Source organism: Acipenser ruthenus, chromosome 7 (genome assembly GCF_902713425.1).
Source record: "Acipenser ruthenus chromosome 7, fAciRut3.2 maternal haplotype, whole genome shotgun sequence".
Taxonomy (NCBI): domain Eukaryota; kingdom Metazoa; phylum Chordata; class Actinopteri; order Acipenseriformes; family Acipenseridae; genus Acipenser; species Acipenser ruthenus.
This window is the reverse complement of record NC_081195.1, coordinates 65908080-65925270: the sequence shown is the minus strand read 5'-3', so window position 1 is coordinate 65925270 and position 17191 is coordinate 65908080. Positions and strand designations below refer to the sequence as shown.

Below are 17191 nucleotides of genomic sequence, written 5' to 3'. Positions count from 1 at the left end.
TTGTAGACGATGCTGTATAGAAAACAAAGTAAAGTATTTGTCAGGGGAAGAAACTGCTTCAAACACGACAACATACTGTGTGGGACAGATTTATCAAGGCCTCTGCTCCAAAGTGCAGTTTTTTTGGCAAGGCAAATTAACATGCAAATATTACAACATGTGACAAACACCTTCAACACACATTCAAGTCCTGAAATAAACTTTTTTGCAAACATTTACAGTTTTATTTATGTCAGTGCAAATTAAATTTACAGTTTTATTTATGTCAGTGCAAATTACATTTACAGTTTTATTTATGTCAGTGCAAATTACATTTACAGTTTTATTTATGTCAGTGCAAATTACATTTACAGTTTTATTTATGTCAGTGCAAATTACATTTACAGTTTTATTTATGTCAGTGCAAATTACATTTACAGTTTTATTTATGTCAGTGCAAATTAAATTTACAGTTTTATTTATGTCAGTGCAAATTACATTTACAGTTTTATTTATGTCAGTGCAAATTACATTTACAGTTTTATTTATGTCAGTGCAAATTACATTTACAGTTTTATTTATGTCAGTGCAAATTACATTTACAGTTTTATTTATGTCAGTGCAAATTAAATTTACAGTTTTATTTATGTCAGTGCAAATTACATTTACAGTTTTATTTATGTCAGTGCAAATTACATTTTGGTTTAAAGACCTTGGTAAATATGGACAATTGCTTTCTGCACTACCAACTTACCAGTCGTGCACAACGATAATGAAACAACAAGGAGCGTAGGCTTGGGATTTGAAAGGGCATTACATGCCTGTGGCAGATCTTGTGCAGACACAACAAATTAGCATTGCCCGAGGACAAATACCTACAGATCTAAATCCAAGCTTTCTTGTTACGCGTTCTTGGAATAGCTTGATTTTGTGGAGGACTAAGTATGGCCAGAATCGCACCTGATCACCATAGTATCATACAGCCACGTGTACAGCATCTAACTGGACAGTATTTTAACTCTGTGTTCCAAGTCCTGCACCTTATTTACTACTTCCTGTATTTCCTAAGTCTATTTACTCTAAATTTGTCACAAATAGTCATTCCATTTCTACATTCTGGAACAGTCAAAACAGTTAGTTCTGCAATGTTAGACACGATAGTAGAGTGGATAGCTTGATTTTATTCCCGATCCTTATTCATATATGGGTTTTCTTGGGCAGAGCGCCCACTAATTACTGTGGTTAGTTTCAAATGCATGACCTTCTGCGGTCAAGCTCAGTGTGAGGCTTAATCTATACATAACCCAGTTAATGCTTTGACGTCTCCTCAGACTGACCTGTATTCACTGCTGGGTAGAGCTGTCTGCTTTTATGCGCTCCGACCTTTACTGCATTAACCTTATTGAGCACTCTAAAACCTGTATTTCATCCAGTTTAGATTACAGGACATGAATAGCAATGTCACTACCTTATAATAACCATGTAATTACCATTCGATTCTGCTCATACACAGTACATGCTGTGTAATTACTTGGAAATGTCTTTGTGAACAATATGTTGTTACCTAATGTGATTACATTGTAAAGACATGATGAAGACCATTTATACATGCAGTTACCGTGTTATAGCATGGACCATTAGTAGCTACCCAGTTATTACAATAGAATTACATATTTATGTATGCCCACTAACATAAAGTGCTAGCCATATTATTTTGTTTAAAATGCTTTTGGCATATATATGTAAGGGACCAATGATGTTTCCTTATTCTGAAACACAGCTCAATCTTTGCCAGGACCCGGTCTTTATAACTCCAGGAATTACCACCTATAGTAAGATTCTTAGCAGTCTAAGCAAACCTAACCTGCAGATGCACTCTAGTAATAATAATAGTACCACGACTACAGAATTGACTACTACGATTTCTACTACTAATAAAACATAATGAGGATGAGGATGATGATGATGATGACGATGATGGTGATGACGATGACGATGATGACGATGATGATGATGATGATGATCATTATGATGATGATGACGTAATTGACTACTACTAATAAAAAAAAAATGAGGATGAGGATGATGATGATGATGTTTTTGCAGAAAAAAGTAAAACATGAAAAGGAAGCATTATTTTTAAGTGGTTATTTACATGATAAAAAATTTAAAAAATAAACACCTAAATGTACCCCGGAACTGTTTTGCAGTCCTTTTAGTTTTCTCCTTATTTTCAAAACGTACATTAATTAGCAGGCATGACTAATCACGGTCTCCTAATAAATGTTAATTAAAGTACACCCATTCAAGTTTTCCAGATTCATCGAAAAAGTGGGGATGTGAATCACTCTCATTTTTCAGTCCTTCATAAAAAGTACACCTTAGTCATTTCCACCTTAATTAAGTGATAATTAGTTTTTAGGCCTTGTTGTTTATTATAATTCAGAATGCTTATCTCTGAGTTCACTACAATTAAAAACAAATCATGATATTATACACCATTACTTTATAGAAAAAGCCTTAAAACATAACTGTTTACTTTCTTCAGCTTTTTATTTTCTCATACTTGAATACATCTTGACAGTGTTGCTTTTTACTTCGCTCCATATACACCATTTACTGGTGCAGGCTCAATGCATTGGTGGGTAGTCACTATGGAAGAACAGTTCAAAGAAGGACTAGGCTGGAAGATCTAAACACACTTTCAAACAGCAACTCAAATTATAAGTAGTCTGAATGATGCAATCCAAAAACCTAAAGACACATTTTAAAAATGCCTTCATACACATATGTCACAGTGATGGCCAGAGTGGTGCGAGGGTCGTGATGTCAGGTTCAGGAAGCAGCAGTCAAAACAAAGGTACAGGGCTGAATAGGCCGCAGCCGCATATTTATTAAATTAAATAACAAAAACACTATTATAAAAACACAAAAGGAAAGGGCACGTTGGCCAACGAAATAAACACAGAACAGATAATGAAACAAGTATATTTCAATATAGAAATGTTTTAATCGTTCTCTTCTACCTCACGTATATCTCTGCCTCCGATACTCTCTCTCCCTAATGAGCCGAGAGTGGGTCATTTTATATTTGTGGCTGGAGCTTTGATTACCTATTAATACATTACCTTAGTAAGGCTCCAGCCACATTCCCACGAGAGTTCTAGGGATGGGGTATTTGCCCCATCCACACTGACGGACGGCTTCATCTGCCCGCATACAAATACATTATACACAAATATATAAATAATAATAATACAAATATTATATAAATAATATATACATAAATATGCACAAGGGGTGGGCACCCTGTCACAACATAAAAAAAAAAAAGATTTTTGGTTTCTCCACAGTAATCATTAACCTGTGGATAATTTACTTTCATTCGGGACACCTAACTGTAGCCATTATCAGTTGTCTAGCAGGTAATTAGAACACTGTCGGACATAAAGACTTACATTTACAATGTGAAACTTTTTAATAGCACGTACCATATTATTATCTCAAATGGATTTATTTTCTAATGGAAATTGCATATTTAGACTAATAAAAAAGATTATACCCAGAATGATGTCTTAATAATCAGGCTGCATTACCAGCTAATGATAGCTCTGTAAAACACAAATTGCCATAAACGCATTCCAAAAGAAAACAAAAAACAAAGAGACAAAATAATCTGTTGTTAATGGTGACCTGGCTTTGCAGAGGAGCAGGTACAATAGGAAGATAGTTATAATAAAGCAATCGTGCACAACTGACGTCTTGAGTAAAACATGCATGAGCTTCGTAAACAATTAGACTGATTCAAATATTCATGGCATACTTGGTGTTGGTATGACTTTTACTTTCCAGCAAGTGTGTGCAATTATAATTCACAGCTAATCGCAGGCAGGTGACATTCTTTCATAGTTAGAGCCAGGTGAGCCTCATCCTGGCTCCCTCTTGTGGCATTCTGGGGGATGTAGTCCCTCAGCCCCTCATGGACTACATTTTTCTCTCCTCTTCCCCCTAGTCTGCCACAGTATGTATGTATGTATGTATCTATATATTTATTTATTAAAAAAAAAACCTTCCCTAGAAAAACCTCTTGAGAAGCACAGTCTCATTTTCAAGAGTGCCCTGGGAAATGGACAGGGCTGGCTGCAACTAGACATCATTGAAATGGAATACCACAGTACAACAGCGCATTAGCATTTCAATAGAACTGAAAACAATTCCATAAAAGGCTCAGTCTACCAACTAGTTTTATTCATCAAAGTTCAGAGGCTCGATAAAAGGCTGTGTAACTGCAGGTAAAGAATTCTGCAAAGACAATGGGAAGCAGGTCTTTCGCAGACCATCTTGATTGAGAGATGCCAAGATGTTGCCTTGGGTCTGCAGCCTGGAAAGAGGTCCTTTCCCTAAACAGATCCTTTACCTTGCAGACCTTTAAAACCCACAATGTACCAAAGGAATGATGTCATACCAGAAAGGTCTACCCAGTTGTAAAGGAGGTAATGAAGTTTGAAGATATCCCGCTGGAGAATGAATGTTTTCCTTTACAATATTTACAAGAGTACTGCTGGTATGCTGTGTAGTGCCCCTTTAATCACTTGTCTGTAGGATGAGTAGTTTGATCAGCTGGGCATCTATAGTGTGATTAATGCAATTTTTATACCTGAGAAAGACATTAGGTCTAAATATGCTGCCTGTAATCAGCTTACAAGACTGCTGTAACATAAGCTTATTGGTCGGTATTAAAAAGAGACATTTTAATGCATGTCATACCATGGATACATTTATCTAGTTGTTCTAAAAGTTGAGCTGCAAGGTCAAATCAAATTTAGAACTCACAATTGTTAGCTGCTCAGCTCTTAGAGTATCGTAAATGCAAGTCACTACTGTGAATTATAAACAGGAAAGAAGAGATGGCTACATTTCTGTTCAAGGCCCGCAGGGATTAAGGTCGCCTAACAGGTGACAAACATGCAAGCATAGGGTGCCAATACTTTTGTCTACAACTGTACATATATTTTAATTTAGCTTAAGCCTTCATCACAGCATTTGTGTGTTCATGCTTTTGAATTCTGGCACTCAGGGTCTCAGTGGAAAAGAGGTTTCATGCATCTACAAACACCGAGAGCTAAAAATCTAACTACATGATGCACACATTGTGGTTGTCTACTTCTGTAATTTTCCCCAGACGGTGCAAACTGTCATTCTTTTTTTTTGACACTTGAAAAATACATTTTCACAGCAAATGAGTCGTTAATATCCCTTAAGGATGCCGCAGCTCACTCTCCCGTTTCTCTGATTTATTTGAAGATTACAAGGCTGGCGGGGTCATAGCATTACTGTGTGGGACAGGGTTTCAAGCTGCTGAGGGAGGAACGTTCTAATACACTGGCTTCTCATTGTCATACCTGAGACAGTGCTAATTGCTTAGTCCTGAGAATTCCTAGGCCTATGCATTCAGTGTAATTTGGTAACGGCACACAAGGACAGATGGGACCATCTCTTCCATAATTTGGCAACAGAGAGCAATCATTTTGGACAATTAAGCAGACAATTGATATTTATAAATACTGTATGTGATGGACTGACCTGAGTGTGTTGTTATGTGTGCTGTGCTTGTAAACTGAGGTGTGTATGTGCTCTGTTCCCACAGGTTTCAAATAACCCATTTCTCTGTAGTATACTGCAGAATGTGTTTACCAGGCTGAATCACATTGTTTAGAAACAATCGCATTGTTTCTAATATTTGTCACATAGCACTTTGGCATGGTACCAGTGAAAGGCACTGTATAAATCTAATGTTTCCATAAAAAAAGAATCCTTGCAGTCATAGGTGGTGAGTGAGTCTTTTGTTTGGGTAGGCTATTCCACTTCCCCCCTGCATTTATTGAAGATATACACAGATATTATATATATATAAAAAAAATTAAGACTTGCATTTTTATTACTCTGTTACTAGTGATTGTGAATACTAAGTTTAATTCATTGTGTTGAGTTTGAAATAAAAGCTGTAAACCAGATTCATTCTCCTGCATCTTTTTGAGAACTTGTACTGTATAATAATTTATAGCACAAAACAGACCTCGAAACCACTCAGGGATGCTACACATATATTTGACATTGTTTTTTTTCCAAATAAGGCGGCCAAAATAAATGAAGTTTAACATAGCACTAGCTTGTACTTTAAAACATGTTATGCATATTTAAGCAAATTAGAAAAAACAGTAAGGATAACAAGCTGCACTTTTTTAAAAAAACCTTTAAATCTGTTAACCTGTTCTGCAGTCGTACAGTACCTACACCAATTTTGAACACCATTTCCATCACTTCACACCAATTTAAATCAATTATTAATACTGACTATTAAGCTTCTAAACATGCACTTACTCTCGTACTTATAATCAAGGGGCATTCAACGTATTTCATAAGGTATATTTGCAATAAAAATAACTGCACTCTTGTCGTAAACTTTCAAATATCTATATGGGGCTCAGATTGGCGGGAAGAATGGACATAAACCAGCCAAGCAATGTCTCCTCGAATGACATTGAAATTCCAACTAAATCCTATATTTTGGACCTCGGTGATACTGCAACAGGACCGTCATAGCCTTTTTTCTTGTGTATCCGAAAACTGTCTTTGGTAAGCAAAACCATTCATTTTCATGAGAATATTAAAATATGTTTTCATATTTAGAGTACAGTAAGCAGGCAGATGCGGTTTTCTGCTTTCCTTGAAGACACTTTTTCAGAAGTTCAAAAGACCCTGCTTTCACTGAAAATTAAGGACTGGAAAAATCTAAAGAAAAAACATCAGAAACATTCATAACCTGGCACCACAAACAGTGTTGTGAAAGGTGGCATTTGTTCAAACAGTCAAAGGAAGTATGTACTGACTGTAGGGTCACAATGATCAAATTCTCACAAAATGGTGGTGTGTCAAAACAGACAGTATGCTACGAAAATATTTTGCCACAAGTTCTATAAAATCAGATTCGGATCAAGCTGTTTGTATAGATAACAGCAATTTTAATAAATGTAGAAATTGTGAAGAGGATGTTCCAGGCAAGGGAACGAGAGAAAAGGATTTAGAGCTTCGTCGGCTGCCTCCTGCAGCGGTATGGGGGGCTCAGATCGGCGGGAAGAATTGACGTTAAACCAGCCAAGCATTGTCTCCTACAATGACATTGAAATCCAACTGTATCTGTACTGCAGTGCTGATGTTGATATCCCAGCTGCCCTAGCGGTCTGGCGGTTGCGCAGTAGGAAAACGAGAAGTATGTTTGTTAGACCTGCTTTGCGCGTGTGCAGGAAAAAAGAATCAGTCTTCTTCTCTCACAAATATTTTTTGTGTTGGTCAGAACAATTTCTTGTGACGGTTTGGGCAATTTATTTTGGGGAGGCTTAGCCTCCCGAAACCTCTTATACACACCGCCTGTGCTTGCAGTTGAACTCTAGAACACTATATCTGATCTTTTTCAGGGGAAAGTAAAGTATGTAATCTTCTGTCCTGTTTGGCTAACAATCTCACTTTGGGTGTCGGTCGATGAATGATTTTGCCTATGCATTAAATTAAATGTTTTGGGCAGTGTGAGGCTGGTAAGCCAGCCAATGTCCTTGTTGTTTGTGATGTTCTCAGGAGAAGCAGAGGTTCCTGACGGATGTTCTACACGAGGTGATGCTACTTGATGGCCTCGCCAGCTCCCACCCCATATCCCAGGAGGTGCTGAAGGCAACAGACATAGACAGAGTGTTTGACTGGATTGCCTATAAAAAGGTGAACAACATCACACATTCATTAAAAACACCCTTTCCATATGGCTCTGTAGTTTGTGGTATATCCGTGGTGTGACTATATTTGTATCTCTGATGACATCACCTGAATACGATTCAGTTTATCCATTTAAAAAGCATCTGTAAACATGTTATTATCTACTTGATTACAAATCTTTAACTAGTTATTTAAAGACTTTTTTTTGTAAAAGTTTTGGATATTCATGTAATTTTCCACTACAAGCAAAAACAGTTAAAAAGTAGCATTTATAAACACACACACACACCGTAACAGAGAAAAGTAAGGAGCATTGAGCATCTAATATCGCAGGCTACTTGCACAGGAATGTGTTTGTCTTAAATAGCAACTTGATATGGGTATGAAATGTCAGAGAAACAGAATATGAAATACAAAGTGATTGTAATCAACAGGAAGGAAAACGGTAACGTTTCATACCCAGACAAAGCTGCTAAAAAGTAAGGTAAACAGTTTGTTGTAGTCTTTCCTAATCCCTTAAGATAAGTGTGCACACTTTAAAGTAAAAATGTTCTTCTGTGAGCCGAATGCTTTGGTTTTCTGAATGCGAATGTCTGTATTATTGTATAACAGACCATTAAACTGAAGTGTTCCAAAAAGCAATGTGGGTTTGCAGAAAGCCATTTTGAAATGGTCTTGAGTATGGGTTTCATAATTCAGAATTTTAATGGATTCTAGAACAGCCTAATTTAAAGACTTTTTTTCTGAAGTTATATTTTAGTCTAAAGTATAAAAACTATGTGTCTTTAATACCTTATTATCATTACAGTTTTTGAACTCTGCCCATTTTGTTCACAGGGTGCTGCATTAATCCGAATGCTTGCAAATGTTATGGGACAGCCAGTGTTCCAGATGGGATTAAACGTAAGTTTAGAGCTGTTTGCTATTTGTAAAACAGTGCCTTATATCTGTAGCATGAAACATTATTTGGACTCTCCAGATATTGTATTTCCTTTCAAGCATATTATCTGTGCTGCTCAGGGCTCAGTAGTATTTTCAATCATTGGTCAGGTGTGCATGCTAAGTCTTTGTAGGATTATTACCAGCTCTTCCCTAGCAGGAGACCAGAGTACTGATCGACTAATTCTGGTCATACTATGATTTCTTTTAAATCCATTTAGATTGTCTGCCTGCCTTTACTACAAGTGCCCCCTGGAAACTTGATGCTCTATGCACAGTACTGGGGATATAATGTAATTGCCAGGTTTAGGACCTGAACAATAACAATTGGCAATGGTTTTAGTTACTGCAGTAGTTGTTTGTGTGTTTGATTTCAAAGAGAATGAGAATGCAGTGCTTATTAAAACGTAACTATTGCATTATTAGCCTGCTAAGCAACGTTTGCTCATCGTGGAATAAAATAAACTGTTCATTTATAAACGCTTAGTAAATCTAGCTCATGATGATTTTCAAACTGGAATACAGATTAAAGTATATATATATATATATATTACTATACAGGTGCACTCCACTTATAACACATTCTGTTAGAACATCATTCCCATGTGTCTAAGTTTCACGTTTGGAGTCTGTTCACTGTGTCATGCGTGACTGATTAATACAGGAGTTATTTGTTTTTCTATTCCTGATCACTAGATGTTTGTTGAACTAATTGTGATGCTGTTTGTTTCTTATAATACCTATGAATGCATTAGCCAAAGCATTTGTTTGCTTGAGTTGTTTTATAGTTTTACCTTGAATGGCTGTTCTGTTTGCTTCCCCTTCATTTAAGTTAAATATCCCAGTTTAAGGGCGATGCTGTAGTAAAACTAAATCAATTTAAGAGTAAAAGGAAGTCCAATAATTTTTTGAGCTTACTAAATAAAACAAGCCATGCCTTATAGCACAGTGGAAAATGAGGTCCTGACGCCCGCACCTTGGATGATTTTGAAAATGTCTCTGTTCAGCCGTAACAAAGACATGAATGGGCTGCATGTGTAATTTCACAGATCATTGCAGCGAGCATATCATTAAACTTTGGACATACAACAAAGTTAAAACGATTTGTAACTGATTATTTGTACAAAATAGTTGATCACTTTAGTACGCAGCAGTATAAATACTGTACATGGAAATTCTGTAAGATGGATATATTTTGCTTTCTTTTCTCGTTATCATTTTGAAACAGGCACAAATTTGTCCTTTACGATGAAAGATATAATCAGAGACGAATGGTATCCATGCCGTCTAACAAAATAGGATTTTTTTAAAAAGGATCCGCAGTGCAATTCATCTACCTAGTGAGTGCATCAGAAATGCAATCACATTTTTATGTACTCAGTATTTCAAAAGCCCTTATCACCCAATCACCTGACACAGCTAAGCAGAGTCACTTTGCTGGTCAATTTGAAATAGACAACACAACGCCCCCTGAACAATCTACTTAGACTCTTTCTAAATGACATTTCGTAAGCACATTGCAGAATAAAGCTTGTATTATTCTGTTTACATCAGTTTGTGGTAAACGCAGTTATGAACAGCAGTAAATTATGAATTATTTCTGCAGCAGTCTGGCATTCAGAGTAGTCCCTTGAAGTAAATTGATGTTCACCTACAGCACAATTACACCAAGAGAGGAGTGACAGAGCAATCAATCTTATCAGTTCTTAGGGAACAATTTTAATAAGCTGTATCTGGGGATCGGCTTCAATTTTGGTGTAATAACTCTGCCTAATCAAAATGTATTGAGAAAATCCACAACCTGCCAACTAAAAAGAAAAGGAACTCTGTTTAGATCAAATGCAGAAACCGTGCAATGAAACTTGACCCGGAATACTCTCATATATATATATATATATATATATATATATATATATATATATATATATATATATATATATATATATATAAAACATATGGGGTTACTCAGGTTTCAATTTAAGCCATATCACACAGGGCTCCCCTTTCCTATTATTATTATCATGTAACTGATTTATATATATAAGCATGTTAAATGGGATATGCTTGCTTACATGCTTGTTTACATATATAAGCATGTTAAATGGGATATGCTTGCTTACATGGTTAAGGCTGGTTAAGGTTAAATCAGTTACATGATAATAATCCTTGTAAATCAATACAGAGCATGATTGAGGTAACTTTAACATTGATCTTTGTTATGGAGTCCACCTACACACTATTTTTCAGCTTATCTGTATTTTTTAACATCTTGGCGTTTGTGTGATTCATTTAGTCAATAGTAATCAGCTCTGTAAATTAGGACTGCAGTCTTCATAGTTTGAAGAAAGTGAGTTTCTGTAGGAAAGGGGAGCCCTGTGTGATATGGCTTAAATTGAAACCTGAGGTAACCCCATATGCTTCTGGAATCGTATTGCCTTTCTTCTTCTTCTTCTTCTTCTTCTTCTTCTTCTTCTTCTTCTTCTTCTTCTTCTTCTTCTTCTTCTTTGTCTTCTTCACTTTGCTGTGCTTTTATCATGTTGTATAATGACAGTAGTCTGGTGATTACATCTCTTTGTAATGAGTTATTTCAGTAAAGTACAGTGGTCTTATTCTGTAGTGCTGATGCTTGATAAATGGATTCATACATATCTTATTTCTCTCTTAGGATTAGGCATGTGCTCTACAGCTAAATCCACTTTCGTGCTGATTTGCTGATGTGACAGTTTTTATTTTGATTTAGGTACCTTTAATATGAATTAAGAAATCAGGCAATTGAGATATTTTAGTAGTGAATTTATGTCAATCAAGGCAAAACCTGTCCTGCTAATTAATTTATTTACAAACCTTTCAAATTATTGGGGTGCCTCTTAAGGAACGAGGGGGCTTAGTAAGGTGCTTAGTAAGGTTATCTTGCTAGCTCTGTGTGATACAGCATCATTTCAAATATGAAAGAATATCCCGAAATGTCTGTGGAATCTTATTTCTTTCCACCTCCTGGTAACTTCAAAGCTCTCCTGTTCTGCAGGCTTGCCTTGAAATATGCAGCAGCTGAGCAATAACAGTGGGTGTCATTGTGTAGCAGATCATTAGGTGTGTGTTAGCAGCACTGTTTTCTGTTGTACCCTGATAAGACAATCAGGACTTTGCTGCAGCCAATGTATTATGCATCATTTGCAAGTGTGTTTACAAGAGTAACACAATGTTGTGGTTTTCAAAGGCTAAATCATTAGGGGATGTTTCCCTTTTGGAAAGGATTTTAGAGGAAGGGTTTGAGAGCAGCTTTTTTTGTTGATCGACTTTTTAAAGAAAATATATATCATTCTGCTATTAAAAACAGTGGTGTGAGGAAACTACACTGTAGACCTTGTTATTCCATCCTTTTTTTCTCTATACTCACACCTCCTGAAGTGAAGTGCACCTTGGAGAAGGCTCGGGCACTCACATGGGCTTAAGGGTTGTAGTTAATCCATTACCACTTGCCTTGTAACACTTCCCATAGTGAAAGCATGGTGAAGCATAAGTAGTGTTCTGCGTCTCCGGTTTATTCCGAATTTTACCAAAAAATTACAGGATTTTTTTTTAACTTGACATCGGCTTTTACTGATTTATACCCAATTTTTGTCTATTATTCAGCATTTTCCCGGTACTGTTTTCTAGGAAATACACAATATTTTGATTAAAATGCTGTTTTATTTTGACTCTGACATTGTAATAAGCAGCCCTGCACTGTATCCTAGGATACAGCAGATGTTTAGATGTTAGAGGATCAAACTGAGTTGTAACAAGTCACCAAAATTGGGACTCGAGTCGAGTCGAGTCTTTGAAATGCCAAGCTCGAATCGAGTCGAGTTGAGTCACCAATCTGGCTCGAGTCACTTCAAGTCATTAGTTCTGACAGTTCAAGATATCTTGATTTAATCAGATTAGTTTTACAGGAGATTAGAAATCTATACATAAAAAAATAAATCTGTTAAAAATGCAAAATTAGGATGCACCATTAAAAGTCCACAGTTTCTGCTTTGTTTTCATCTTTCCATTTTAGTGAATTTGATTCCTTGATCTATTTAAAAGCACATTTTGCCACTGTATAAAGACCCCTTTCTCTCTGCTCAATTGGGTTGGATGTTTAGTAATGAATGATACCACAAAACAAAGAACATATTTAAATATTTTCTCACTTCTCAACACTGACACTCCCTTATAGTTTTGTTGCAGATACATTAACCAAATGAAAGGAAATTTGGTGGCATTTCATTTCATGTTGAGATATTACTTCAAGGTTTTAACACATAGGAGACAAATAGAATAATAAAGTTTATATAATTCAGTTTTATAAAATTCACAGGTAACACAGAATCTGTACTACATATCTCTCCTTTTAGTGTAAGCTGAGCTATGGTGTGTTTTTTTTCCATTAAATGTCAACTAGACATTTTTAAGTAACAGATACTGTTTCACAAAAGCACAGAACATAATAAAAAGGTGTCTGTTGGAGTACAAAAGCAAATTAATCTTTTAAACCTGGTCACATAGCTGTAAAGCACCAACTCCCTTAAGAGATACAGTGTCCATAAATAAATAGATAAAATACATACAACCAGACATACATACATACATTAAATAAAGAGAATAGTGAGCACCAAATACTTCCCAAATTATTAACTTTTCAAGCTTTCACGTGGCAACATTTTACTTACTAGAAATATTTTCCATACATTCATTACTTTTATTTGTATGCTAACAAAACCTGCAAAATAACTCTAATCAGTGCTTTTTCTGCCATGTTGTTTAATTTGCCTTGGCATTTTTTATTTTTTTTTAAATATCGAATATCAGCTACCTACTCATTATGGAAAAATACCGCTGTTGCATTGTGCCTGAGTTTTTAATTCATTCAGATTCTCATTTTAGCCGTTGGAAAAAACTAAAGACATACTGGTATAAATTAGTGGCAGTTACCGGTGCTATACTTTGAATGCAGTTTATTCATATTGTCACTTTACAGTACTGGCAGGATGCACATTGTTTGGACACCCTGCTCTTCTGAAAAAGGAGTGTTGTGGGATCTTTAATATCCAGAAAGAAAACAGAACATTGGCATGTTCCACATCACAATGCTTCTAACACACAGAGCATTGGCATGTCCCACATCTCAATGCTTCTAACACAGAGCATTGGCATGTCCCACATCTCAATGCTTCTAACACAGAGCATTGGCATGTCCCACATCACCATGCTTCTAACACAGAGCATTGGCGTGTCCCACATCTCAATGCTTCTAACACACAGAGCATTGGCATGTCCCACATCTCAATGCTTCTAACACAGAGCATTGGCATGTCCCACATCACCATGCTTCTAACACAGAGCATTGGCATGTCCCACATCTCAATGCTTCTAACACAGAGCATTGGCATGTCCCACATCACCATGCTTCTAACACAGAGCATTGGCGTGTCCCACATCTCAATGCTTCTAACACACAGAGCATTGGCATGTCCCACATCTCAATGCTTCTAACACAGAGCATTGGTATGTCCCACATCTTAATGCTTCTAACACACAGAGCATTGGCATGTCCCACATCTCAATGCTTCTAACACAGAGCATTGGCATGTCCCACATCACCATGCTTCTAACACAGAGCATTGGCATGTCCCACATCTCAATGCTTCTAACACAGAGCATTGGCATGTCCCACATCTCAATGCTTCTAACACAGAGCATTGGCGTGTCCCACATCTCAATGCTTCTAACACAGAGCATTGGCGTGTCCCACATCTCAATGCTTCTAACACAGAGCATTGGCATGTCCCACATCTCAATGCTTCTAACACAGCATTGGTAGGAGGTAGGAGTCAATGTGTCCCACATTGCACAAAGCTTGCCTTGAAGATCTCCATTCAAAGTGCCTAGGGGCAACCTGCTTAGCTCCCAAGATCTAACACAATCAAAATCCAAGCTGAAATTGCTGTTACAAATACAAAAGATACAAATCTTTTGTGTTAATCCCTTGGATACCTTCCACCGACTGATGCCCCAGCATGTAGTGGTTTTGAATTGGATGTAAAGCAGAAGTTCTTTGTGCATTATTAGTGTAGGATCACTCACAGAATTTTCCTGATCCTATCACAGGGAAACAAACCTCAATGCTCATGTTGTCTACCCTTCATAAATAACTTTTGTGTTGTTGAGCAGGGGACTGCCTGGAAATATATATATACAGCTCTGGAAAAAATTAAGAGACCACTGCAAAATTATCAGTTTCTCTGGTTTTACTATTTATAGGTATGTGTTTGGGTAAAATGAACATTTTTGTTTTATTCTATAAACTACTGACAACATTTCTCCCAAATTCCAAATAAAAATATTGTCATTTAGAGCATTTATTTGCAGAAAATGACAACTGGTCAAAATAACAAAAAAGATGCAGTGTTGTCAGACCTCGAATAATGCAAAGAAAATAAGTTCATATTCATTTTTAAACAACACAATACTAATGTTTTAACTTAGGAAGAGTTCAGAAATCAATATTTGGTGAAATAATCCTGATTTTCAAGCACAGCTTTCATGCGTCTTGGCATACTCTCCACCAGTCTTTCACATTGATGTTGGGTGACTTTATGCCACTCCTGGCGCAAAAATTCAAGCAGCTCGGCTTTGTTTGATGGCTTGTGACCATCCATCTTCCTCTTGATCACATTCCAGAGGTTTTCAATGGGGTTCAGGTCTGGAGATTGGGCTGGCCATGACAGGGTCTTGATCTGGTGGTCCTCCATCCACACCTTGATTGACCTGGCTGTGTGGCATGGAGCATTGTCCTGCTGGAAAAACCAATCCTCAGAGTTGGGGAACATTGTCAGAGCAGGAGGAAGCAAGTTTTCTTCCAGGACAACCTTGTACTTGAACTCTTCCTAAGTTAAAACATTATTATTGTGTTGTTTAAAAATGAATATGAACTTATTTTCTTTGCATTATTCAAGGTCTGACAACACTGCATCTTTTTTGTTATTTTGACCAGTTGTCATTTTCTGCAAATAAATGCTCTAAATGACAATATTTTTATTTGGAATTTGGGAGAAATGTTGTCAGTAGTTTATAGAATAAAACAAAAATGTTCATTTTACCCAAACACATACCTATAAATAGTAAAACTAGAGAAACTGATAATTTTGCAGTGGTCTCTTAATTTTTTCCAGAGCTGTATATAAGGCTGTGTGGTCCAGTGGTTAAAGAATAGGGCTTATAACCAGGAGGTCCCCTGTTCAAATCCCACCTCAGCCACTGACTCATTGTGTGACCCTGAGCAAGTCACTTAACCTCCTTGTGCTCCATCTTTCGGGTGAGACGTAGTTGTAAGTGACTCTGCAGCTGAGGCATAGTTCACACACCCTAGTCTCTGTAAGTCGCCTTGGATAAAGGCATCTGCTAAATAAAGATTTTTTTTAAAGATTAAAAAATCTTCTATTTTCAAGACGTTTCAGGCAAAAGCCCTTCTTCAGCTGTTTAAAAAGAAAAGTAAACACTAACTGGACCTGATCAAACCTTTGGAAAGTTGAATACCCCCTAGTGGAAATTTGAGAAACTCAAATACAGCCTGGGAATGTTCAAGGCGGTCTAATGGCCCTCACAATTTTAAAATCGAGAGCAGGCCATTTGGCCCATCTTGCTCGTTTGGTTGTTAGTAGCTTATTGATCCCAGAATCTCATCAAGGAGCTTCTTGAAGGATCCCAGGGAGTCAGCTTCAACAACATTACTGGGGAGTTGGTTCCAGACTCCCAGAATTCTCTCTCTCTCTCTCTCTCTCTCTCTCTCTCTCTCTCTCTCTCTCTCTCTCTCTCTCTCTCTCTCTCTCTCTATATATATATATATATATATATATATATATATATATATATATATATATAAGAAGTTATAGGAAGCCTGTGCATTAGATGTCCTCCCTGCTGCATGTGTCTCTCCAATTAAGCTTTGTGGAGGCTGTCATCACTTTGAAGAGTCACTGGGATGGATTCTCCTGCTGTGCTGGGATGAAACAATAGAGAACAGTTGTGTTCAGTTGCAGACCCTTTATCACAGCAGCGTGACATGACTTGAAGAACACAATTTTAGGGGAAATGCTTGCTGGCGATGACTTGCTTTCAGTTGAACATCAACCTTCTTTGAATGTACTTGTGATTTTTAATTAGACAACAGGGTACTGTAGTTGGGTGTGATGCACTGTCTTTACGGATTCTGACCCAGTCGTTGAGGTGAGATTAAAGCTTTGTGACCACAAATGCAGACGAGCCTGGCTCTTTTGCATAATTGGTAAGAGGCCCACTTGCGATGCGTGTGGTTGGAGGTTCTCATCCAGCCTCCACGTTCTTACGAACGCTTCAGTCTAAAAATGAGTCTGGAAATAATTATGTTAATTTCATATAGTGGCTTATGAACAGCTACTGAGGTCATAAACCTGTTGTTATTGTATGAAACTATTGAAATATTTCAAATGGCAGTAATAAATCC

General features: G+C 36.9%; 1 protein-coding gene across 1 annotated transcript in view; it reads left to right on the top strand.

Annotated features, from left to right (window-relative positions):
- Positions 1-17191, top strand: part of LOC117414806 (thyrotropin-releasing hormone-degrading ectoenzyme-like) — an 83734-nt gene that overhangs the window by 45037 nt on the left and 21506 nt on the right. Inside the window, exons 6-7 of the mRNA XM_059027630.1 lie at positions 7612-7749; positions 8581-8646. Coding sequence (XP_058883613.1) covers positions 7612-7749; positions 8581-8646 — 204 coding nt within the window. The remainder of the gene's footprint in view (positions 1-7611; positions 7750-8580; positions 8647-17191) is intronic.